The sequence below is a fragment of the Bufo bufo genome, chromosome 2, assembly GCF_905171765.1.
Source record: "Bufo bufo chromosome 2, aBufBuf1.1, whole genome shotgun sequence".
NCBI lineage: Eukaryota > Metazoa > Chordata > Amphibia > Anura > Bufonidae > Bufo > Bufo bufo.
The window spans coordinates 769,104,787-769,130,044 of NC_053390.1; the positions used below are offsets into that span (position 1 = coordinate 769,104,787).

At 49.2% G+C, this 25,258-nt stretch overlaps 1 protein-coding gene across 1 annotated transcript in view; it reads left to right on the plus strand.

Annotated features, from left to right (window-relative positions):
• Positions 1-25,258, plus strand: part of FBXL5 (F-box and leucine rich repeat protein 5) — a 35,557-nt gene that overhangs the window by 2,247 nt on the left and 8,052 nt on the right. The window contains exons 2-8 of the mRNA XM_040419084.1: positions 10,417-10,632; positions 12,767-12,862; positions 13,005-13,188; positions 15,004-15,186; positions 16,454-16,579; positions 16,894-17,051; positions 17,128-17,210. Of these exons, the coding sequence (XP_040275018.1) occupies positions 10,417-10,632; positions 12,767-12,862; positions 13,005-13,188; positions 15,004-15,186; positions 16,454-16,579; positions 16,894-17,051; positions 17,128-17,210 (1,046 nt within the window). The remainder of the gene's footprint in view (positions 1-10,416; positions 10,633-12,766; positions 12,863-13,004; positions 13,189-15,003; positions 15,187-16,453; positions 16,580-16,893; positions 17,052-17,127; positions 17,211-25,258) is intronic.

The window sequence follows — 25,258 nt, forward strand, 5'->3', positions numbered from 1 at the left end:
TGTATTATGTAAATGGTATATAGTACATGATGATGTACTGTATATAAGATGTATTCTAACATTTCCAGTTATCCTAGGTTATGTGCGCTGTATAATATATGATGATCTGTACATTAGTGTGGCGTTCTTCCATATAATGTACAGTCTATACAGATAGCTGATGTTACATGTCAGGGGCTCCTCTGCCGCCAGTCACTGTCCTCTGAGACCCCCTGAGGCCCATGAGTGGTCACATGCTGGAGAAGGGGGTAAGGTTATGGTATTCCGGCAGGGGAGCAGACTACCAGAATTACCGTATGTGGCTTAGCCAGACTCCATCGGGACCCACCGGATCCTCATTCACTATAGTAGCATCCATCCTGTTCCTGCCATGAATGGCGGCTTTGTGCGGGAAGATGCCGCGGCGCACTGGTATTTTTGTGACAGAATGGTTTGATCCATGCCGGAAACCTGACCGATTCCATTACAGTGAACAGGGATCCGGCAGTGTCTGGTTATCCCCCTCTCTGCCGGAATACCATGACACGGGTGGGACCGTAGGCTAAGGAACATCATATTATTTTTTTATTGTACACAATTCAGAATTGTGTCTAAGATTTGAAATTTTCTCTGACAACCCATTTAAAGGGGTTTTCCAGAATATTTAAGTTCATGGCCTGTCAGTAGGATGAGTGATCGGCGGGGCTCTGTCATAGAAGTGAATGCAGTGGTCCAGATGGCGACCAGGAATTTACAAATGGCGATAAGACTTTTAAGTCTTATCGCCATTTGCAACTTGTCTCCCTGCCGCGCTGCAGCTTTAAGGAAAAAAAAAAAATCTTCCTTCAGCAGACGCACCACGCTAGGCACGTCTGTTAGAAGAGCCAATCCCCTGCCATCCAGCCCGCGAGTACAATACTCGGCCTTCCTAAACACTTCCGCATCCTGGCTGCATGCCGTAGCCGGTGCATTATCAGGAGGCCCCTGTGCTGTTCCCCCTTTCACGGCACACTTCCTTGCCTCCTCCTTGCGGAGACCGCGCTGCTCTGAAGATTTGTGCCTTCGCGGAGGCAGGATCACAGGAGGCAGGCCCGCACCGCAGATACCACAGAAGGGCTGAACTAAGGACAAGAGAGGAAGGAAGGAGGACACATAAGGAAACCATAAACAAGGGCTTACCTTCCCTTCATTATATATTCCCTTTTAGGTCCCTTTCGCACGAGCGAGTCCAATGCATTGAACTCGCTGCGCGTGTCATGGAGAACACCCGTCCTGACCTCCCAGCACTGCCGGGGTCACATAGCATCGTATTGATTTATGATGTTATGTAACCCTTACAGTTCTAAAATGTTTCGGATAAGGCCTCTTGCACACAACCGTATGTATTTTGCGGTCTGCAAAAAACGGATCCACAAAAAATATGGATGACGTCCGTATGCATTCCATATTTTTCAGAACAGAACAGCTGGCCCCTAATAGAACAGTCTCATCCTTATCCGTAATGCGGACAATAATAGGACATGTTCTATTTTTTTGCGGAACGGAAATACGGAAACGGAATGCACATGGAGAACCTTCCTTTTTTTGTGGACCCATTGAAAGGAATTGTTCCGTGTACGGTCCGCAAAAAAATGGAACGGACACGGAATGAAAATACGTTTGTGTGCAAGAGACCTAGCACTGACAGCATTATGTCAGTGTCATCGAATACATTCCAGTACTGTAAGAGTTAAATAGCATCATAAATCAATACAATGCTATGCGCCCCCGGCAGTGCTGGGAGGTCAGATAGGTGATGGTAGGCACGGAAAGGGGTTTGTGTTTTAGTTTTTAATTCCCCAAAGAAGGAGTTAAAGGGGTTCTCTCTCTGGGCTTTCAATATTGATGACCTATCTTCAGAATAGGTCATCAATATCAGATCGGCGGGGGTCTGATCCCCGGCAGCCCCGCCACCTCCCGTATCTCTTCATGAGCGCTGCTGCTTTGCCATAGACATAGCAGCCACGATCATGAGAGGTCATCAATATTAAAAGTCCAGAGAACTGCTTTAATAAAAGTTGATCAATAAATAATATTTTGACTGTTTATTGGGACCAATAAACTCTAAATTCTGAATTATGTGAATAGTTTTCATCAGTGATGAAAGTTCAAGCTTTTAGGTTCAGCTGTAGGAGGAGGAGAAGAGAGATGCGGGACACAGGACACAGTAATGCTTTAAGGCTTGTTCACACGACCGTATGGCTTTTTCAGTGTTTTGCGGTCCATTTTTAACAGATCCGTTTTTCAGTGTTTTTTTTTTTTTTTTTCAGTAGTGTTTCCAGTTCCATTCCGTTTTTCCATATGGCATATACAGTAATTACATTGAAAAATTTGGGCTGGGCATAACATTTTCAATAGATGGTTCCGCAAAAATGGAACGGATGCGGAAGACATACGGAGTACATTCCGTATGTGTTCAGTTTTTTTTTCCGTTGTGGACCCATTGACTTAGACCTTATGCACACGACCGTTCCATTTTTTGCGGTCCGCAAACCGCGGATCTGCAAAAAACGTAAGCCGCCCGTGTGCCTTCCGCAATTTGCGGAACGAGCGGCCCATTGTAGACATGCTTATTCTTGTCCGCAAAATGGACAAGAATAGGACCTGCTATATTTTTTTTTTTTGCGGGGCCTCGGAACGGAGCAACGGATGTGGACAGCACACGGAGTGCTGTCCGCACCTTTTGCGGCCCCATTGAAGTGAATGGGTTCGCACCCGAGCCGCAAAAAGTGCAGCTCGGATATGAACCCAAAAAACGGTTGTGTGCATGAGGCCTTACATGGAGCCACGGAACGTTATTTGGGGCCGCAAAAGATGTGGACTGCACTCCGTGTGATGTCCGCATCCATTGCTCCATTCCGTGGTTCCGCAAAAAAAAAAAAACCTGTCCTATTCTTGTCCACGTTTTGCGGACAAGAATAGGCGGTTATATTAATAACTGTCCGTGCCGTTCCGCAAATTGCGATTAGCGGACCGCAAAAACGGTTGTGTGCATGAGGCCTTATTCACACAGTCAGTGTTCAGTCAGTGATTTCCATCAGTGATTTTCGAGCCAAAACCAGGTGCAGCTCTAAACACAGAACAGGAGCAGATCTTTACCTTAAAGCCTCGTGCACACGTCCGTGAAACACGGAATGTGTGATACCGGCCTGGATTTCTCCTGAGTGCAGGAGCGCACGGCGTCATTGGTTGCTATGACGCTGTGCGCTTCCTGCTGCCGCCGCAGTACAGGGATATACTGGTATGATCTATACCAGTGTATCACTGTACAGCGGCGGCAGCAGGAAGCGCACAGCGTCATAGCAACCAATGACGCCGTGCGCTCCTGAACTCAGGAGAAATCCAGGCCGGTATCACACGGTCCGTGTTTCACGGACGTGGTCATGAGGCTGAAGTCTGTGGAGGCTCCAATCCTGGTTTTGGCTCACAATCACTGACCAAAACACTGAAGTGTGAATGAGGCAATTTTTTTATTGGGCAGACTAGATGGGCCAAATGGTTCTTATCTGCGGACACTTTCTATGTTTATATGTTTTATATCATAATTATATATGTATTTAAATTTTGCCGACTAGAAATTTTATTTGGTCCTAAATTTTTCAGTTTAGGAGCCAATGGCTCCTATGTAATTTTTTTAGTCTGGAGCTCTGGAATGCAGGGTGCTTATGTGGTGAGCTCTTATTTACTTTCGGGGGGCCTGTTCTGGAGATGGGAGCGGGTCCCAGAGGTGGGACCCACACCTATCTGACATTGGTGGCATATACTAGCTTTATATCTATCCAGTACGTCACAATACCATACGTGACAGGTGCTGGCTGTATAATACAGCAGGCACTCGGCTGCAATGACTGGGAACGGCGATCATGGCATCTGTGAGGCAAAGCAGAGGGATGCCACTCCTTGTGTCTTCTGATCGGAGCCCCCACAGTGAAATCGTGGGGCTCTGATTGTTTACCATGGCTGCCATGATAAGCTCCCTGCTGTGCTGTGTACGAGACACGGCTCAGCAGGGACAGTGTGAAAATCCTGTTCACCTTAATAGATCTCTACTAGGATGAATAGGACAAGGAATCAAAAGATCCCAGGTTCTAGCCCCCTAAGGGCTCTTTCACACGAGCAGATGCCGTGCAGGTAATCCGCTGCGTGAAACAGAACCAAGCTGCGCTAATGATTGATAATGCTCGGTGCCTCTCTGATCTTTTTACTACAAAATCACAGTGAGATAAAGTTGTCATGGACATTGAGCACTTACTGACAGGTTTCTCCACAAATTACAGCTGATTGCAATTTGGCTCCGTTCTGGAGCCCAGCCACGCTCCCTTGTGAAGGAGCCCAGCACCGCCTGTATCCACGGATCTCCTCCTTGCTCACAACGTCAGATCGCCGTAATCTCGCGGTGCGCAGTTCCTTCCCTGAGGCTGATGCCAGCAGAGGGAAGGAACACTATGCCGGCCCTGCGCATGCGTAAGCTCGCGCATCGGGAGGTTACGGCGATCTGACTTTGTGAGCAAGGAGGAGATTCGTGGATACAGGCGGTGCTGGGCTCCTTCACAGGGGGGCATGGCTGGGCTCCAGAACATTTAGTGCAGCCCCTTGGGCTCCTTACCAGGCTGATTTACATATATATATATATATATAAAACCACTCAGAGATATGGGACCGGTATATTGCGGACATGCTAGCGGCGATCTAGCCGTGCATGTCCGCAGCTCTATAGGGTAACAAGAGGTGACAGAACCCCTTTAAGGAGCTGTGCTGTATGTTCTCTCTTCTTCCAGGTGTGTCCAGCTCTGGTGAAGGTTTCCGCTTACTTAGCAGCTTTATGTTTTATTAACTTTTTAAAGGAAGAACCAGAGCTATAATCGTCCTGTAATCCCTTAATTGTCTCTATAAAGGCCTGTTCACACCTCTGAGTTTATGGTGCGTCGTCTGACGTGTTATTAGTAGGTCCACAGTCCTCCGGATCTGGCGTGTCCCCGCACACGTACTGTCTGTGCAGCACACTTGGGCTCTTTCATACTGTGTCTCCAGGAAAGCTCATGGTGCATACGTTTAAATAGCGCCCACCCCCTCCCCCCAATAATCCGGCTGACACCCAAAGAGGGGTCTCCCATTTTTGTCCTGGATACTTTAGCGCTGTCCATGCGGAGCTATCCAGAAGGTTTTTTGAGCATGGCCGATTATTGGCGTTGGATAAACACATGCACCCAAGGCACTGCCCCAAAAAGCACTCGGTGGCCACGGCAAAATCGCCTTCCATTGTTTATAATGGGTATTTCTGCCATTTAATTAAATGGGTATTCTAAATGTGAAAGTTAGATTGGTGGGGGTCTGATGGCTGGGACCCCCTCTGAGAGCAGTGAACCAGTACCCCACTGGTCAGGTGCAGAAACAGGGTGACGCCGTCCTCTCCGCTGTTCCGTCACCCTCTCCAGGGATTTTTCTGTCCCTTCTTGTGTTAGTTGCGATGATGGAGTTTGTGACTTTTATTATTGAGAAGATAAGAAAGTTATTTTGCTAAACGTTTGTTACGTGACCCATTAATCTTTCCATTGCGTAAGCGGCGAGGTTAGGACCTGTTCTTTATGGCTGTCCATGCCTTCATGCTCGGATACGTCTGGCTGTTCCAGTAGATTGCATTAGCTTCACTTATGCAACTTGTCACCTGCTTGACTAAGCACTTTTTGGAAATCCACTTAGAAAAATAAAAATAGCCGCGCCCCATGGGGCCTTTATCAGGCTGGTAATCCAGGAGCCAGGCAGAAAATGCACCCCTGGCTTCAGGTGAGTGGGGGCAGTAACCAATGCACCCTAAAAAATGTATACTGCACAATCTACTTTACTACTCTATTCTATACTTCTTCTAGTGCCACTGTTGGCGCCTTCTGCCGGAACGCATTGTGCACCGAACGTTAGACCCCCCATTATATCTGTGACCTGACCCCTCTGCACGTGCCACAGACAGAGCATTTGTGGAATGCACCCGGACAGGTCGACACGTTTCTGACTTAGAGCGGTTGTCCAGCCTTTTTTAAGAGCTGGCCTATCCTCATGACGGGCCCATCATTTGCTGATCAGCGGGGATCTGGCACTCCACACTCCCGCCGATCAGCTGGGGGGCACTCTGCGATCTTACTAGACCCTCAAACTGATGTTAAAATGGAGAGATTAGCCAACATATCCTAGTATGTGTCTGAGCCCGAGCACCGCGCCAAGGTTTCTCAAGTAGCTCCTTTAACCCCTTAAAGACCAGACCTATTTTGATTTTTACATGATTTTTGATTTTTCCTCCTCATGTTCCAAAAGCTATAACTTTTTTTATTTTTCCATTCACATAGCTGTAGGAGGGCTTATTTTTGGCAGGACAAGATGCATTTTTTAATGCCACCATTTAATTTACCATGTCTTGTATTAGAAAACAGGGGGGGGGGGGGGGGGGGAATCTTTGTGTGGCAAAATTGAAAAAATAAAAACAGAATTCCAACAAGGTTTTTGGGGTTTTGACGTCTCAGCGTTCACTATGCACTAAAAATGACCTGACGTTCTTATCCTACGGCTCAATACGAATGCTGCGATACCAAGCTGGAACAGTTTTTTTGCTTTACTACTTTAAAAAAAAATAAAAAAACCTTTAGAAAAATCAAAATTTTCTTTGCATCGCTATATTCTGACAGCCATAACTTATTTTTAGATTTCAGTCTACAGCGCTGTATAAGGGCTTATTTTTTGCGTAACGAACTGTCGTTTTTGATCCAATTTTTGTAGTATATACAACATTTTGATCACCGTTATTCAATTATTATTTTGGGGGGGGACAAAATGACAAAAAAAAAAGGCAAATTGCGTGTTTTTAATTTTTTTTAATTTTAATAGTTGTCATTTTCGGACACGGCTATACCCAATATGTTTCTTTTTTTATTGTTTATGTATTTTATTTTTATTTGTAAAATTGACAAAGGTGATTAAAACTTTTAATATATTAAGGTTTTAAAAAAAAAATTCACTTTTTTTTATTTTTTTTTTTATATATAACTATTAGCCCCTATAGGGTCCTCGTACATGGGATCTTTTGATCCCCTCTCCTATTCACCCTAATAGAGATCTATTAGGGTGAATAGGGTTTTTACTCCCTCCATTCTGAGCTGTGCCTCGTGCATGGAGAAGGCAATGGCAGGCCTGGATTGCTTCAGAAGCATCCCTCTGCCTTCACTCACAGATGCCACGATCCACGTTAAATGATGGGGGCGTGGCAATCGCCACTCCCTGTCAGTGCGGCGGGCTGCCGGCTGTATCGCACGTATAGAGCAGGGTCACTGCAGAGGCCCGCTCCATACACCCGCGGGCCCATAACGCTGCGTATATACGGCGTTATGGGTTAAGGGCCTATTAGATGTAGCAATTATCTTTAGAATTTATTTAATTGTTTGAATTTGAGAAATGATTGATGCATGTGTTAGTGTATGTCGATCGAACAGCGAGCGATATATTGTGTGTTTTCTGGTTGGAGAAGTATTTCTGAAAGATTATGGTTAGATGCCTCCACATCCCCTCCTCTAATCAGAAATCTGCCGGCAAAATCATCACTTTCCGCTTGTTAATGATAAAATATCTGCCCTTTAGTTTCCAGACGCCTGCCGCAAAACGAAATCCCTGGTACTTTTGTTGCAACACCTCAGGCAAAATGTCTCCATAGTCCCGTCCCCATAGCCTTGCCTCTGGCGGGGAGGTAGCTTACTGCAGCAGCAACCTACAGGTCCAGATTTATCAATCCTGAAGATGGAGTAAGCTTAGCAAAGCAGTTTAGAGATTCATCACGGGCACAGGGATAGACTCTTTTCTCTGACTCTATACCAGCTATTGGTTGGCTTACTTTCAGACAGATTTTTACACCAGAAATGTGGTGAAATTTGGCTCAAAATGGCACATTTTAGGCTCACAGAGAAACGTTAGCACGTTGAGCGTGTCCAAAAAAAAGTTTCGAGACCATAGATGTGCCAAATTGTGCCACTTTTTAGACAGATTTTCTGTGCAGACACCTTGGTAAATCTGGGCCAGAATTTCTACACTGCCGCTGACTTGAGGGTCTGATGGACAAATGCTTCCTCTCTGCTATTTTCCATCTGGACATTGATCAGACTTGTCTGGATTTATTGCTAAGGCTACTTTCACACTTGCGGCAGAGAGATCCGGCAAGCAGTTCCGTCGCCGGAACTGCCTGCCGGATCAGGCAAAATGTATGCTAACTGATGGCATTATTTAAGACTGATCAGGATCCTGATCAGTCTTAAAATGCCTGATCAGTCGAAAAAATGCATTGAAATGCCGGATCCATCCAAAAACGGATCCAGCATTTATTTTTTCACCTTTTTTTCAGTGTGCGCATACCGGAAGGACGGGGCGGCATTCTGAATGCCGGATCCGGCACTAATATATTCCTATGGGAAAAAATGCCGGATCCAGCATTCAGGCAAGTCTTCAGTTTTTTTAGCCGGAGATAAAACCATAGCTTGCTACGGTTTTATCTTTTGCCTGATCAGTCAAAACGACTGAACTGAAGACATCCTGATGCATCTGAACGGATTACTCTCCATTCAGAATGCATGGGGATATGCCTGATCAGTTCTTTTCCGGTATAGAGCCCCTAGGACGGAACTCTATGCCGGAAAAGAAAAATGCAAGTGTGAAAGTAGCCTAAGGCCTCTTTCACACTTGCGTTGTCCGGATCCGGCGTGTACTCCACTTGCCGGAATTACACGCCGGATCCGGAAAAACGTAAGTGTACTGAAAGCATTTGAAGACGGAACCGTCTTCCAAATGCGTTCAGTGTTACTATGGCACCCAGGACGCTATTAAAGTCCTGGTTGCCATAGTAGTAGTGGGGAGCGGGGGAGCAGCATACTTACCGTCCGTGCGGCTCCCGGGGCGCTCCAGAGTGACGTCAGAGCGCCCCATGCGCATGGATGACGTGATCCATGTGATCACATGATCCATGCGCTTGGGGCGCCCTGACGTCACTCTGAAGCGCCCGGGGAGCCGCACGGACGGTAAGTACACTGCTCCCCCGCTCCCCACTACACTTTACCATGGCTGCCAGGACTTTAGCGTCCCGGCAGCCATGGTAACCACTCTGAAAAAGCTAAATGTCGGCTCCGGCAATGCGCCGAAACGACGTTTAGCTTAAGTCCGGATCAATGCCTTTCAATGGGCATTAATTCCGGATCCGGCCTTGCGGCAAGTGTTCCGGATTTTTGGCCGGAGCAAAAAGCGCAGCATGCTGCGGTATTTTCTCCGGCCAAAAAACGTTCCGTTCCGGAACTGAAGACATCCTGATGCATCCTGAACGGATTTCTCTCCATTCAGAATGCATTAGGATAATCCTGATCAGGATTCTTCCGGCATAGAGCCCCGACGACGGAACTCTATGCCGGAAGACAAGAACGCAGGTGTGAAAGAGCCCTAAGTTGTCCACTTTTGACCCCACAGTTCACCACAAGCTATCTACAGCCACCTAAACCTGAGCATCTGGCTTCACAGAGATCTTGGTCATCGCAGCGTAGAAATGAATGGGGCCACAGTGCGACTCGCGCGTTTGCCACGACCTCAGAATCGCAATAAGTCCAGCAGTGGAGACTTTTTTGCAGTTCTAGGATCGCGGTGGTTGCACAAGTGTAGGTCGCACTGTGACCCATTTATTTCTGTGCTGGCACCGCTACACTGCGATCCTTGGGCTCGACAGCTGTGGCACGACCATGGTTGCTGTGTAGCTGGACCCTAAGGCCTTTTGCACACGAACTTATTTTCTTTCCATGTCCGTTCCATTTTGTTTTTTTGTGTGGACCGTATGTGGTGGAACCATTCACTTCAATGGGTCCGCAAAAAAAACGGAAGTTACTCCGTGTGCGTTCCGTTTCCGTATTTCCGTTCTGCAAAAAAATTGAACATGTCCTATTATTGTCCACATTACGGACAACTATAGAACTGTTCTATTAGGGGCCAGCTGTTCCGTTCCGTGAAATACGGAATGCACACGGATGTCATCTGTGTTTTTTGCAGACCACAAAATACATACGGTCGTGTGCATGAAGCCTAAGTCGGGGATTAATTCTGCTGTCATCTCTAGTGAAGGTGAAGCTGATGCAATCAGCCATGGGACTTTCATCAGACTGCTTGTTCAGGGTGACTTGGCCCTTCTAATAGAAACCGGGAGAACGTTTATTTGGGCCGTAGGTTATAGTCACGTTTCCTCCCAAATGTATTCAGATATTCACACTGAGATTCCTATTATCGGTCATTTATGTAGTTATCATTTTCTGGTACAATTTATTTTTTTATATCTTCGTCTTTTACATGCTGATGTGAATTTCCAGCCTCATTTCTAATGTCTTGTGTCTCTCGCAGCTCTCCAAGACCAACTTCTCTAACAACAATGACTTCCGGGCTCTGCTGCAGTCGCTGTACGAGACCTTCAAGGAGTTCAAAATGCACGAGCAGATTGAGAACGAGTGCATCATCGGCCTGTTACAGCAACGCAGCCAGACCGTGTACAACGTGCACTCCGACAATAAGCTCTCCGAGATGCTCGTCCTCTTTGAAAAGGGGCTGAAAAACGTGAAGGTAAGCTTCCCACGGCGTGTCTGCGGGATGTACAGCACAGCAGAGGGGAGTGTGTCATGAAGACGATTCACTTTTATATAGAAGGCCACTTCCGGTGTGACCGCAGGTTATATTACATGCGGCTTTTCAAACGAATGTCCAACCAGTTAAAGGGGTCAACCCCTTTAATAGATGGGCAGCTCGCTTCCATCTATATTCAGAGGCCCTTTGGAAAATGAAAGCAGCAACCTGGTTGGCCGTCATGTGTAGAGACCATATACTGACATCTGGCCGCAATAAACTGATGTAAGCAGTGTGTGTGACTCTATGGGTACTTTTTACACTTACGGCAGAGGGTTCCGGCAGGCAGTTCCGTCGCCGGAACTGCCTGCTGGATCCGTCAAAACGTATGCAAACTGATGGCATTTGTCAGACGGATCAGGATCCTGATCCGTATGACAAATGCATTGAAATGCCGGATCCGTCTTTCCGGTCCTTCCGGAAAAACGGATCCGTCATTTTTATATTTTTTTCGCATTTTTTGCTGTCTGAGCAACTGCAATGCCACATCAGTTTTGCCGGAACACTCGGGGCTGGATCCAACATTAATACATTTCAATGGGAAAAAATGCAGATTCCAGCATTCCGGCAAGTGTTCCGGAATTTTGGACGGAGATATGAAGACATCCTGAACGGATTGCTCTCCATTCAGAATGCATTCGGATAAAACTGATCAGTTCTTTTCCGGTATAGAGCCCCTGTGACGGAACTCAGTGCCGGAAAAGAAAAACGCTAGTGTGAAAGTACCCTAACATCAGGCTACATATACACACGTGTGCGTAAAAGTGCTCCGCTATCTCACCTATCCCATAGACTGTCAGTGTAGCAGGAGCCACACACATGACTGACCCTACATTCAAATGCATCAGATTTTCCAATAAAGGGGTTTTCTGAGATTTTCTTTTGATTATCCAGGTCATCATTAGCTGTTTGAGAAGGCATTGGTGCTCGCAGTAGTGCCGCAGCCGTCTCTCTGCCCACCAAGCACAACGTCGTCCATTGGATAGCGGCTGTGCTTGATATCATGCTTAGCCCCATGCACTTCAATAGGGGTGAGCTGCAGCTAGGCTCTGTGACTGATGAAAGTGATGTCACATGGCCTAGGCTAAGCTGTGAGAAGGCCACGGCGCTACTGCGACTCCCAGTAATTTCTCAAACACTAGAGCAGGGATCAGCAACCTCCGGCACTCCAGATGTTCTGAATCTACAACTCCCAGAGTGCTCCATTCACTTCTATGGGAGTTGTGAGAACAGCTGAGCATGTTTGCATGCTGGGAGTTGTAGTTTCACAGCAGCTGGAGTGCCAGAGGTTGCTGAGCCCTGCACTAGAGGGAGATCCATGCTTTCACATCAGCAGTAGTTGATCCTTTGGCTAAGGACTCGTGCACACGAACCTATTTTCTTTCCGTGTCTGTTCCGTATTTTAAATTTTTTTTGCACACTGTATACGGAACGATTCATTTCAATGGGTCCGCAAAAGAAAAACGGAAGTTACTCCGTGTGCATTCCGGGTTAATATGTCCGTATTTTTGTTCCGCAAAAAATAGAACATGTCCTGTTATTGTCCGCATTACGGACAAGGATAGGACTGTTCTATCAGCGGCCAGCTGTTCTGTTCCACAAAATACGGAATGCACATGGATGTCATCCGTATTTTTTGGGGACCGCAAAATACATACGGTCGTGTGCATGAGGCCTTAAAGAAATATGGAATTGGAGGGGAAGGTGGTAAGCAGCTGCGGGTCTCTTCCCAAAGGATAGGATGGGACACGATTAATTTAACCTGTTTGATTCATGTTTTCCCCCAACGTCAGGTGAAGGATGGAAAGTCATGTGATCCTTTTAATGCACTATAATTAAATGACATTCCCCCCCATATTTTCAGTGAGGGGTTAATGTCGTTACTAGAACATTTTGAGGAAGTCTGAGATTGTGCAGAGGTTGTGACACCCCCGTCCTGGAAGAGATTTCCTCACGATGACCCGTATGCCTGCAGACAGCTCTCGTCTATTGTAAAAGTTTTGCTGCGCTGACAGATTTAACAGTTTATGGGCCGCAGATAAGGTGTCATTGGGTCTTTTTTCTGTGCTCTCAGGATGAATACGAGCAGCTGAATTATGCGCAGCAGCTGAAGGAGAGGTTGGAGGCTTTCACCAGCGACTTCATTCCTCACATGAAGGAGGAGGAGGAGGTGAGTGAGTGGTGGTCTGCAGCCTGGTGTGAGGGTCCTGTACACTAATGGTCCCTTTGACAAGCCTTGTTACCAGTCACTTGTGGACCCTGGTTTTTGAGCATGAGGTGTATGTCTGTAGACTAAAGGAGCCTTCTCTTAGGTTTTTCAGCCCATGTTGATGGAATACTTCACTTATGATGAGCTCAAGGACATTAAAAAGATGGTGATCGCCCAGCACTGCTCCCAGAAAGACCCCACAGAACTTCTCCGAGGGCTTAGTCTCTGGACTGAGGCTGAAGAGCTCAAGGTGCTCAAGTATTCTGTGGATGAAAAGTCAGAGGAGGGTAAGGCCTGCCACCGGCATACCACAGGGTGTGTGTAATGTGTGCCCAATATGTACATTTTCTGTGGTGTAGCTATTAGGAATAATTTTGGCGCGTACATTACAGCTGGTGCTTTCTGGTTGTGGAATAGCACAGTATGGACCCAAGAGCACCACCACACAATGTTAAACTCTCATGTGTCTCTTCTCTGCGGTTCCCTCCTTCTACCTTGTTGTCGGCTTTTTTCGAAACTGAAAGAAATCTTTCTGTCCTACACATGACCTCCGGTTAGTAAAATCCTGAATTTAGCAACAGCATTGCTCAATGTGTTTATGGAACATTGTGAAACTGCGGTTGAGTTAGTGTTCCTCCCAGACTGTGCCTACCTCACTGGCAGCTGAATAACGGGCATTCATCTGGCATGCACGTATCCCTGCGGGCAGGGACTGTAACAAGCTGCTGTCATGTTATGAGATGTCTGCGTGTCGTTCCAAACCTTAAAGGGGGCTCTGTCACCACCAATACACGTTTTAAACTGTTCCTTGTGCCCTATCACCCACATACACCCCCTCCCAGACATACTTTTGTGTTCCTTTTTAGTTCTTTATTGCCCCGAACTAGAGCCGAGCCACTCCCATCTGAGTCAGAGCCCCGCTCCTCCTTTCACAATGTCATCAAGCAACTGCTCAGGCAGGCGCACTTCTGGGCCCTTCTATACATCAAATGCAGACGGGAAACCTGCGATGAACCACTGAATTCTGAATTAGCAGTATTGTCGGTATTGTTAATTTTTTGATTTTATTTTGTGATTTACTTTTGATATGTTTTGTTTGTTATATTTATTTTATGCACTTATATAGCACTACTATATTCCGCAGCGCTTTACAGACATTAGCATCTAACTGTAAAGGAAGGACCGGCACTCGCCAGCGAGTGCCGGTCCTTCCTTTACAGCTGTACTACTGGGATGCCTGCCCGCTGACACGTGCACCGCCAAACAACTAAAGAGAGCAGTGGCGGCCATTTCATTCTACACAATTGGCATCTAACTGTCCACAATGGGGCTCACAGTCTTAAGTTCCCTATCGGTATGTCTGTGGAGTGTGGGAGGAAACAGGTGAACCCGGAGGAAATCCACAAAAGCCCAATATAAACTCCATGCAGATGTTGTCCTAACAGTGCTAACCACTGAGCCACCGTGCTTCCCATGATTGTCTATATACGTCACATGATTGATTGACGTGCGCCTGGGTTCCACCTCTTGGCGTCTGACGTCACTACACGTGTAGGACTAACTCTGTTATATAAGTGTGTGAGATGTATTATAATACTGAGCTGATGAAGGCTGGACGGGCCGAAACGCATCCTTGAATTTATCCATCTATGGAATAAAAGCAAATGAATTGAGAAAAAGAAACGCCCGCTGAGATTCATTATACTACTGGGCCCTTCTATAGGCAGCGCCGAAAGGCTGCGCAGCGCAGTTGATGACGAGACAGCTCAGACCTTAAAGGCGCAAGAGTGGAGGAGCAGGGGCACGGACTCAGAAGGGAGTGGCTGGACTCCATTATGAATACTGCCCCTTTTCTGCTTATTTGCATACCAATTTAAAGATGGTTTTCAGGGGCAATAAAGATCTTAAAAAGGCACACAAAAGCATGTCTGGGATAGGGTGCGTGTAAGCTAGAGGGCACTGGTGGTGGTAGATTCCCTTTCCGCGTTGTAAGCTGCTATACTCGGATACATAAGTAGTTGTATATTACAGCATAGAGCTACAGGATATAACGTCAGTGGAGCAGTACATTCTCCGTTATTTACGAGGTCTTCTTCTTGCAGAGGCAGCTGCTCAGCCGAGCACAACATCCATTTGTCATCTTCCTCCGGAGGTAATGCTGAAAATTTTTAGTTACCTTAATCCGCAGGAGCTGTGTTGCTGTAGTCAAGTGAACAGTAAATGGGCCCAGCTGGCCAAGGCTGGATCTCTCTGGAGACATCTGTATCCCGTGCTGTGGGCCAGAGGTGAGTCACATCTGTGTTGAGGGGTTGCCACACTTCACATCTCATACTCTTTACCAAATCTACCTAAAGCAACCGTCCAGGTTTGGAGCTTTAGGGCTTGTTCAGGTTTTTTTTTTTTTTTTTTTCTCTTTTCTTCCTTCCACGTGGATTTCGTCACCTATTCCAAGGCAAAAAACTGCATGGGTATCTGCTCTGCCATTCTTCCGTGCAGATTTTAAATCTGTTTCACGAATGGCCTCTTAAAGGGAACCTGTCACCGGGATTTTGAGTATAGAGCTGAGGACTGGGTTGCTAGATGGCCGCTAGCACATCCGCAATACCCAGTCCCCATAGCTCTGTGTGCTTTTATTGTGTCAAAAAACGATTTGATACATATGCAAATTAACCTGAGATGAGTCCTGTCCCTGACTCATCTCACATACAGGACTCTTCTCAGGTTAATTTGCACATGTATCAAATTGTCTTTTTTACACATTAAAAGCACACAGAGCTATGGGGACTGGGTGTATCTGATGTGCTAGTGGGCATCTAGCAACCCATGTCCTCAGCTCTATGCACAAAATCCCGGTGACGGGTTCCCTTTAACGTGGTTTTAGTGCTGACAAAGCTCGTAAACCGCGGCGGGTGTCTGCAGGTAGATTGCATTTTATTGCACTAATGCTTTGGCTTTGGAAATGACTATTGTGTAGCTTCTTTGTTGTAATATCCAAGCTGTTTCACCTCATCTGTTTTGCAGGTATGTAGAGACCTGGGTAAAACCCGCCGTTCTTTCAGTCTTCCCTTTCCTGTCTTTCACAGTGTGTTAGTCTAAGGCTGTCCATGCCCATTAGACAAATGCCAGCTCAGCCCGTCAATTTTCATGACATTGACTGACGATCCAGTGTTCTGGTGGCAGCACTTCTCGAGCGTATTACATTTCTGCGCCCAATTCTTTGTTCCCATAAAAGAGGAGTACTGCTAGTGATGCTGGCAGCTGCTCATCTCCCTGGCAGTAGCCATGGCACAGCCATCTCACCATATGTAGTAATATGTATGTAGTAGATCAGGTTCTGTCACTGCTACTCTGTAACATCCAGTGTATGTTGTCTGACTGCATTTAGCTTCTGAGCAGGTTGAATAGGTACATAAGATGCGTCCTGTAGCAGACACCTGTGGTGTTTTTGCCCATGTGCGTGGCACAGACGGCACTGTACGTTGCAGCATATTTACTGTGCCCTGATTTGCTGGCTTATTTCCTTTTCGCGTTGTGATAAGTGTCTTATTATAGGGAACTGGTACAACGGTGCAGCTTCTCACCTTGACACTGAGCCAAATGAGGACTGGATCGCCAGTAGAAAGGATGAGAGTCGTGCATACCAGGAGTGGGATGAAGATGCAGACATCGATGAGTCTGGTAAGGAACTGGCTTGTTGAACGCCTGTGTGTGTCCCATTGAAGTGAATGGGACTGAGCTGCAATAAAAGGCATAGCGCTATACAATGTACAGTGCTGTGCTTGGTGAGTTGAGAAAAGGCTGCTGTGCTACTGCGAGAGCCTTCTCAAACAGCTGATCAGTGGGGGTCCGGAGTGTCGGGCCCCCACTGATCAGATACTGATGACCTATTCTGAGGAATAAGAATTAAAATATTTCCAAAAAACCCCTTTAACCCTGTACTGCAGACAGGTTTCTCATGACCGTTGTTCATCATGTGTTCCTTACTTTTACAGAGGAACCTGAAGATGATGAGGGTTATTCTTCTTCTGTAATTGTGGCACAGCAAGAAAAGGAGTTACTGCATGGTTTAATCCAATATATTCTCCCCCATGTTGGTCAGTCGGTGAAAACGCTTGTCCTTGCGTACAGTTCAGCAGCTAGCAGTAAGATGGTACGCATATTTACACAGGCGGGGGTATGGGTCAGTAGCTTAAGCGCAGTCTATAATTGTTGTATTGCCTTTATAGATTCGTCAGATGCTTGAGTTTTGCCCCAATTTGGAACACCTGGATCTTACACAGACAGATATTTCAGACTCTGCATTTGATGGGTATGTTCAAGGAATATGCTGTAGAAAATAAGAATGGATATCTATGCAAATAGTAAACGTACATGTCAGCCCTGTAAGTTACTGTCACACACTGGTCTCTAACGGAATGCTAGTATAGTTGTATACGTCCCTTACACAATTGTCAAGTTAACCTAAACCTGATAGGAGCGTTAAAATAAAATAAATAAACTTTATTACTGGTTTAAAACTTACAGGTGGGTTGCCCCAAATTTCATATATGTAAAAAACAGGCTTCAAGAGGAGCATACACTGTGTGGCTAGATGAAGTAATAAATCGCCACACAGTGAATGTTTCTGAACTAAAAAGTATGTCAGAGCCCACTGACATACGGCTCAGACCCTCCTCTAGCTGAACAGAATGTCTGAAGGCAGCTCGCAGGAGCCACTGGTATGCCTTTAGACAATTATCCCAGAGAATTTAACTAGTAACCTCCCTAGGATTCGCAACTATAAGTCTCAATTAGGGCTGCTGTAAACGATTATTTAAGTAATCGAGTATTCTATTGATTATTTTTTACAATTGAGTAATCTAATAAGAAAAAATGAATTAATAGACTGTTTTCCTTTATAAAAACTCATCAGACCCCCTGCCACCAGTCCCCAACACCCTTCGTTCCCCCCCTGTGCGATCAGCCCAAGTGCATCAGTTCCGCCCAGTGCCATCAGCTCTTCCTCACCCCATTGCCACCAGCTTGCGCCACCAACTACCCCCCAGTGCCACCATCTCCCCCTCCTAGCCATGTCCCCAGCGACAGTACTTACCTGCTCCACAGCTCCTCCATCTTCTCTGCGCGCTGCACTGACGTCACACAGCATCGGGTCATAGTGCACGTAAGCGCGCACTATGACCCGACGATGTGTCGGGAAGAAAGTGAAGCACGGTGTGGGCTGGTGGGTGACCACGGAGCGGTAAGTAATAGCAAGCGCTTTACTCCCGCTCCATGGTCACATGTCACAAACCAATCCTCCATGCAAATAATTTGCATCAAATTTTATTGTGTCGAATTACTCGATTTAAATCGAGTAATCGTTTCAGCCCTAGTCTCAATGTTGCTTAAAGTCTGGCATTTAGTATGGCCAGTACAGTGGATCAATCCCAGGTTTTAGGATAAGATCAAATACACGTGGCTCAACGCATTTCTGTGCTCTTATTGTTAGTACTTCGTCAGGACCCATACCTAGGAGACCTTGTTCGCGTAATATCCCTGCCTGAAAGTAACTATGATACTCTGGTGGAAGTATCGGCGCTAGGATGGCCGTCCTAGCGCCGATACTTCCACCAGAGTATCATAGTTACTTTTGGGCAAGGATGATATGCGAACAAGGGATTTTGTAAGTTACCAGCAAACAGCAGATCTGCAGGTTTTTTAGAAAGTCCTAATATATGTGCACACGTTGGCTGTTCAGAGTTGTTGGTACCACCACCAGTGACTTGATCGAAGAGGCTGCGGTGCTCTTCTTTTTATTTTATTTTCTCGCCCATATTCCTTGGGGGACACAGGAAACCATGGGTATAGCTCTGCTCCCTAGGAGGCGTGACACTAAGCGAAAGCTGTAAGCCCCTCCTCCATCAGCTATACCCTTCAGCCTGGAGAAGAGACTGCCAGTTTTTGCTTAGTGTCCAAGGAGGCAAGACACCCCCTGCTTATGCAGGGTTGTTATCCTATGATTTTTATTTTTTACGTATTTGTTGTTTTTAACTCGGTTTTTTTCTACCTACAGGGACAACAGAGGCGCATTAGACCCCTCTGTTTCTCCCGGGGTTGAGTTGCGCCAGTGCCGGTAATTCCGCACTGCCGCCTCCCCCACAGAAGACAAGGTGGACCAGGGCAGCCTCGCTCCCCTGCGTCCCGCCAGCTCAGGGTCGCCCGCACGCCAAGTCCCTCCCCCGGCTTCCTGCCACCGCGGTGCCAGGAGCTGAAGGGGCGACCCCGCTGGATGGACTGAGGGCGAAGACAGCGTATGGTGAGAGTGGCTGCTCCAGCCTCCCCTTCCTCCCTCCCACCGCTGCTACCAACATGGCCACTGTTACATGACCACTGCTACGGACAACCCCCCCCCGCCCCCCCCCCCCCCCCCCCCCGCATATCGGGACGTTACCGGGCATAGTTGGAGGGCAGTCTATCTGGGCAAGTCCTAGAACGCTGCCTTACAGGGGACGGCTGCAGACATGCAAGCCGTCTGCTACATCTAGGCGCGGTGGGAGCCGTTTTCCTGGCATGAACGGCGCCATGTCATGGCCGGCACTTCAACATCCTTGGGGGTTAAAATCATTTTGCCGCGCGCGCGCGGCTCTGCTTCGGCTTCAGCGCGGCAGAGGGGGGGCGGAGCTTCCTTACACATTCAGCTCCGTGCTGCTGCGCTCCGCTACTTCCGGGTTCATCTCTCTGCCGTGCGATCCTGAAGCCTTTCAGCTCCGTGCTGCTGCCTCTCCTCCACAGCCTCCTCAGTCTGTTCCCCTTACAGCTGCCGCTTGTATCATCGGGTCTGGTAGGACTGTTTAACCCCCTCCGTGCCACAGTACTGTTGCTTTAAAGTGCAACATCTTTCCACCATGTCAGACCCTTCTGCAGCCGCCAAGCCATGGTACCATGCCTGTACCGCTTGTAGGGAACCCTTTCCCCGGGGGCAGTCTGATCCGCACTGTACTGCATGCCGAGCTCCACCGCAGCCTCAGTCGCCCGCTGTGTCGCTCCCTGCTTCCTCTGACCCGCCTGACTGGGCTAGATCCCTGTCCCAGGCCGTGGAAAGCCTCACTCATGTCGTGGGCCGCCTAATAGACAGGCCACCTACCCCGCAGGACGCCACTCTGACTGTCGCGCCCTCCGGGTCCACTGCTTCTGCCGCTGCAGCGGGTTCATCTTCTCCTAGTGACCCCTCCCGAGCTAGGCACTCTCAGAAGCGTATTAGAGTAGAGCGAGCCTCCTCCTCGGATGCCTCCCTCTCCCCGCCACGCGTGCGCACCCAGACGAGCCTCTCCTCTCCAAAGGATTCGCTCTCTGAAGGTGAATTGGCGGCTTCAGATTTGGAAATGGACTCGGCCCTGCCGTCCAAGCTAGCCTCAGCGATGGGTCAACTCATCTCTGATATACGTGACACCTTTAAGGTGCAGGATGACCCCCCTAGCTCGGACGCAGCTAGCGTCTCCTTTATCAGACCCAGGCAGGCCTCAAAAGTCTTTCCAATCCACTCTGATTTCTCCTCCGTGGTGTCTAAGGCTTGGGCTCGCCCGGACGCCCGTTTTGTCAACCCAAAGAAGCTGGACATTTGCTATCCTTTTCCAGCCGATGTCGTGGCCACCTGGTCTTCCCCACCCAAGGTAGACCCCCCTGTGGCCCGGCTGTCAAAGAACACGGCCATCCCTGTTCCCGACGGGTCCTCTCTTCAGTCAGCGGAGGACCGTCGCATGGAGACCCTGTCCAAGGGCATTTTTGCTGCCTCCGGTTCTGCCCTCAGACCGGTTTTTGCCTCTGCTTGGGCAGGGAAAGCAATCTCTGCTTGGGGTACGCAGCTGGAACAGGAGTTGGACTCGGACATCCCCATCCAGGACCTACGTTCCTTGGCCCAGCTTATTATTCGGGCCGGGAATTTTGTCTGTGAGGCCTCCCTTGATGCGGGAGCCCTTATTGCGCGCTCCTCCGCCCTGGCAGTTGCCGTCAGGAGGGAGCTCTGGCTGAAGGTCTGGAAAGCGGACGCTGCCTCCAAACGTTCCTTGGCGGGGCTACCGTTTGCGGGTTCCCGCCTTTTCGGGGTCCGCTTAGACGAACTTATTTCAGAGGCCACGGGTGGTAAAAGCACCCATCTTCCTCAACCCCAAGCCAGGGGCGCCCCCCGCGGACGCCCTGGTGCGTCTCGTTTTCGGTCCTCCCGCAGGGCCTCTGGGGCTCCCACCACAGCTGCCGCTTCGGCTCCTCCCCAGGACAAGCGTAGGAAGCCGTTTTTTCGGGCGCAGCCCTCCTGGCGCAAGCCGCAGGCTGCCCGCACACCCGCAGCAAAACAGTCCTCTGCCTGAAGGCGCGCCCCCACCCACCCGGGTGGGGGGCCGGCTCCTCCTTTTCAAGGACGTCTGGATGGCTCACGTCTCCGACGCCTGGGCCCTCGAAATTGTGTCCTCCGGATACAAAATCGAATTTGCATCCTTCCCTCCGGATCGGTTCTTTCGCTCCCGCCCCACGCGAGACCCGAAAGACGCGGCCGCGTTCTCCGCGGCCGTTCAAGCTTTACTGGACAGGGGGGTGATTACCCCCGTTCCTCTAGAGGAAAGATTCCAAGGGTTCTACTCGAACCTCTTTGTAGTTCCCAAGAAGGGAGGTTCGGTGCGGCCCATTTTGGACCTCAAAAAGCTCAACCGTTTTCTCCTCCTTCGACGGTTTCGGATGGAGTCCCTCCGCTCCGCGGTGGCTTCCCTGGAGCAGGGAGATTTCATGTCTTCCATCGATATACAGGATGCCTACCTCCATGTTCCGGTAGCCCAGTGTCACCATCGCTTCCTTCGATTCGCCGTGGGGGACCTCCACTTCCAATTTGTCGCCCTTCCCTTTGGACTGGCAACAGCCCCCCGGGTGTTCACCAAGGTCCTGGCCCCGGTTTTAGCCTTACTCCGTTCCAGGGGTGTTTTTCTGCTACCGTACTTGGACGATATCCTCATCAAGGCTCCGTCCCTTTCTCAAGCGGTTGCCAGCGTGGATCTCACTCTAGAGACTCTGGCGAGGTTTGGTTGGGTCATCAACTTCCCCAAGTCCTCCCTTCCCCCCTCCAGACAACTCGTCTTCCTGGGAATGCTTTTAGACACGGGAGCGGCGGAGGTACGTCTTCCCTCGGAGAAACGTCTGATCCTCCGTGGGGCGGTTCGGGGTCTCCTTCTCCACCGTCGACCGTCCTTCCGCTTCTGCATGCGGGTATTGGGGCAGATGGTTGCCTGCTTCGAGGCGATCCCATTTGCGCAGTTTCACTCCCGTCCTCTCCAACGGGCGATCCTCTCCTCCTGGGACAAATCGCCGCAGACTCTGGATCATCCCTTCCATCTGTCGCCTCCGGTGCGGTCATCTCTCCGCTGGTGGTTACAGTCCCCTCTTCTGGGCAGGTCCTTTCTGCCACTCAACTGGTTGGTGGTTACAACCGATGCCAGTCTCTCGGGCTGGGGAGGCGTGTTTCCTCCCCGATCCGTCCAGGGCATTTGGTCTCCATCGGAGTCCAAACTCTCGATCAATGTCCTGGAACTGAGAGCGGCCCTTCTGTCTCTACGACACTGGACTCATCTGCTGAAGGGTCATCCAGTTCGTGTACAATCAGACAACGCCACGGCCGTGGCGTACATAAACCACCAGGGGGGCACTCGCAGCGCTGCAGCGATGCGGGAGGTCACCAGCATTCTCCGTTGGGCGGAAGCCCACGTCCCGGCCCTATCTGCAATTTTTATTCCAGGGGTGGACAATTGGGCGGCGGACTTCCTCAGTCGCACCACCGTCGACCCCGGCGAGTGGTCTCTTCACCCGGAGGTATTCGAGGCCATTTGCCTTCGTTGGGGCATTCCGGACGTGGACCTCATGGCCTCAAAATTCAATCACAAGGTCCCCGCCTATCTGTCCAGGGCCAGGGATCCGGGAGCTTGCGGAGCCGACGCCCTCGTTCTTCCTTGGCGAGGCTTCGCGCGCCCATACATATTCCCTCCCATCCCTCTCCTGCCCAAGGTCCTTCGGAAGATCGCGGCGGAAGGCGTCTCGGTGATTCTGGTCGCTCCGGACTGGCCCCGCCGGTCTTGGTATGCCGACCTCATGCTGCTCCTGGCAGACGCGCCCTGGCCACTGCCCGCCAGGGAAGATCTTCTCTCTCAGGGACCGATCTTCCACCCGCGTTTAGGGTCCCTACGTTTGACGGCGTGGTTGTTGAGACCACCGTCCTGACACGTAGGGGTTTTTCTGCGGATGTCGTCCGCACCATGATCCGCGCCCGTAAGCCGTCCTCTTCTAGGATCTATTATAGGACCTGGAGGACTTTTTTGGGGTTCTGTGCCGATCTGGGGATTCCTCCGTTCCGCTTTTCTCTCCCCACCGTTTTGTCCTTCCTGCAGAGCGGACTGGCCCAAGGTCTAGGCCTTAGTTCTTTGAAGGGTCAGGTATCTGCGCTGTCCATTTTGTTTCAGCGCCCACTGGCCCCCCTTGGTCCTGTCAAGACCTTCCTTCAGGGCGTGGCTCACGCGGTTCCCCCGTATCGCCCTCCGGTACCGCCCTGGGACCTGAACCTGGTTCTCTCAGCGCTCCAGGCTTCTCCTTTCGAGCCTCTGCGGACGGTTTCCTTGCGACTTCTGTCCTGCAAGGTTATTTTCCTTGTAGCCATCACCTCTCTTCGGAGGGTGTCCGAATTGGCTGCACTCTCCTGTCTGGAACCTTTCCTAGTGTTCCACCAGGACAAGGTGGTTCTTCGTCCGGTCCCTTCCTTCCTTCCTAAGGTGGTCTCCGCCTTTCATCTGAACGAGGACATCGTTCTCCCCTCTTTGTGTCCTTCCCCTTCCCATCCGCGGGAGAGGAAGCTTCATCGCCTGGACGTTGTCAGGGCGCTCAAGATTTACCTGGAAGTAACCAGCTCTTTCAGGCATACTGACTCGCTCTTTGTGGTCCCGGAAGGGTCGCGCAGAGGGATGGCGGCATCCAAAGTTGCTATCGCTCGTTTTGTCAAGATGGCTGTTACTGAGGCTTATCTCGCCAAGGGCAGGGTTCCTCCCCTTGGTGTTACCGCTCACTCCACTAGAGCGGTCGGGGCTTCCTGGGCTCAGAGAAATCGGGCTTCTTCGGAGCAGATTTGCAAGGCGGCCACTTGGTCCTCCTTGCACACCTTCACCAAGTTCTACAGGGTGCATACTCATGCGTCGGCTGACGCTGCTTTAGGCCGTCTGGTGTTGCAGGCGGCAGTTGATTGATGCCTCTGGCGTTGGTTGAGTTTGTTCTGGTCCCTCCCTTCTGGGACTGCTCTGGAACGTCCCATGGTTTCCTGTGTCCCCCAAGGAATATGGGCGAGAAAAGGAGACTTTTGTATTACTTACCAGTAAAGTCTCTTTCTCGCTCTTCCTTGGGGGACACAGCACCCGCCCTTCATTGGGTTACAGTTGTGGTTCCGGCTTGGTTGCCCCCGTTGGGGCTCGACAGTTCTTTTTCCGGTTGGTGGTTATCTTTCACTACTTGGACACGCAACTGGCAGTCTCTTCTCCAGGCTGAAGGGTATAGCTGATGGAGGAGGGGCTTACAGCTTTCGCTTAGTGTCACGCCTCCTAGGGAGCAGAGCTATACCCATGGTTTCCTGTGTCCCCCAAGGAAGAGCGAGAAAGAGACTTTACTGGTAAGTAATACAAAAGTCTCCTTTTTTCTGGACCAGCGCCATTACTAACCTAGCTGTGTGGATGAGACAGTGATGCAATTCCCAGTTCGGTATTAGTTTGAAGTTAGAAATGTATCAGAGGGGAAAAAAGCCAAAGGCCGCTTCATTCTAGTTGTCTTTTGGTCCAAGAGGTCCGACAGCTGGTCAGACATTGGTGGTGATGTCGCACTTAAAGGGATTGTGATTCTCCATATTGCCTCCTTTGCTGGCTTGATTCATTTTTCCCAAAGTGCACATAGGTCGGCAATTTTTTCCTATACTTTGCAAACACGGCCACAACTGCAGGATTCAAGGGTGGCCATAACCCCTGGACACGAGCAGTGTATAATGTAATGGAAAAATGAATCCAGCCAGCAAAGGAGGCAATATGGCCAATCCCATTAGTAAGTGCCTTGTATTCACTTTCTCTACACGATAAATGCCATTTGCTGAAGTGAGAGGACCTCTTTAATGGCTATCCCTTTTTTACATTAAGGCCAGGTCCACAGAAGTTTCGTACGGACATACGCATTAGTTCCAGCCCAACCGCAAGTTTACGGACTCAAACTCATAGCATGCCATGGATATATGATGAAATACGATGCACGATATGTCCGTAATACACTTGTGTGGACCTAGCCTGAATTGGGCAATCACCAAAAATAGCATATTGTGTA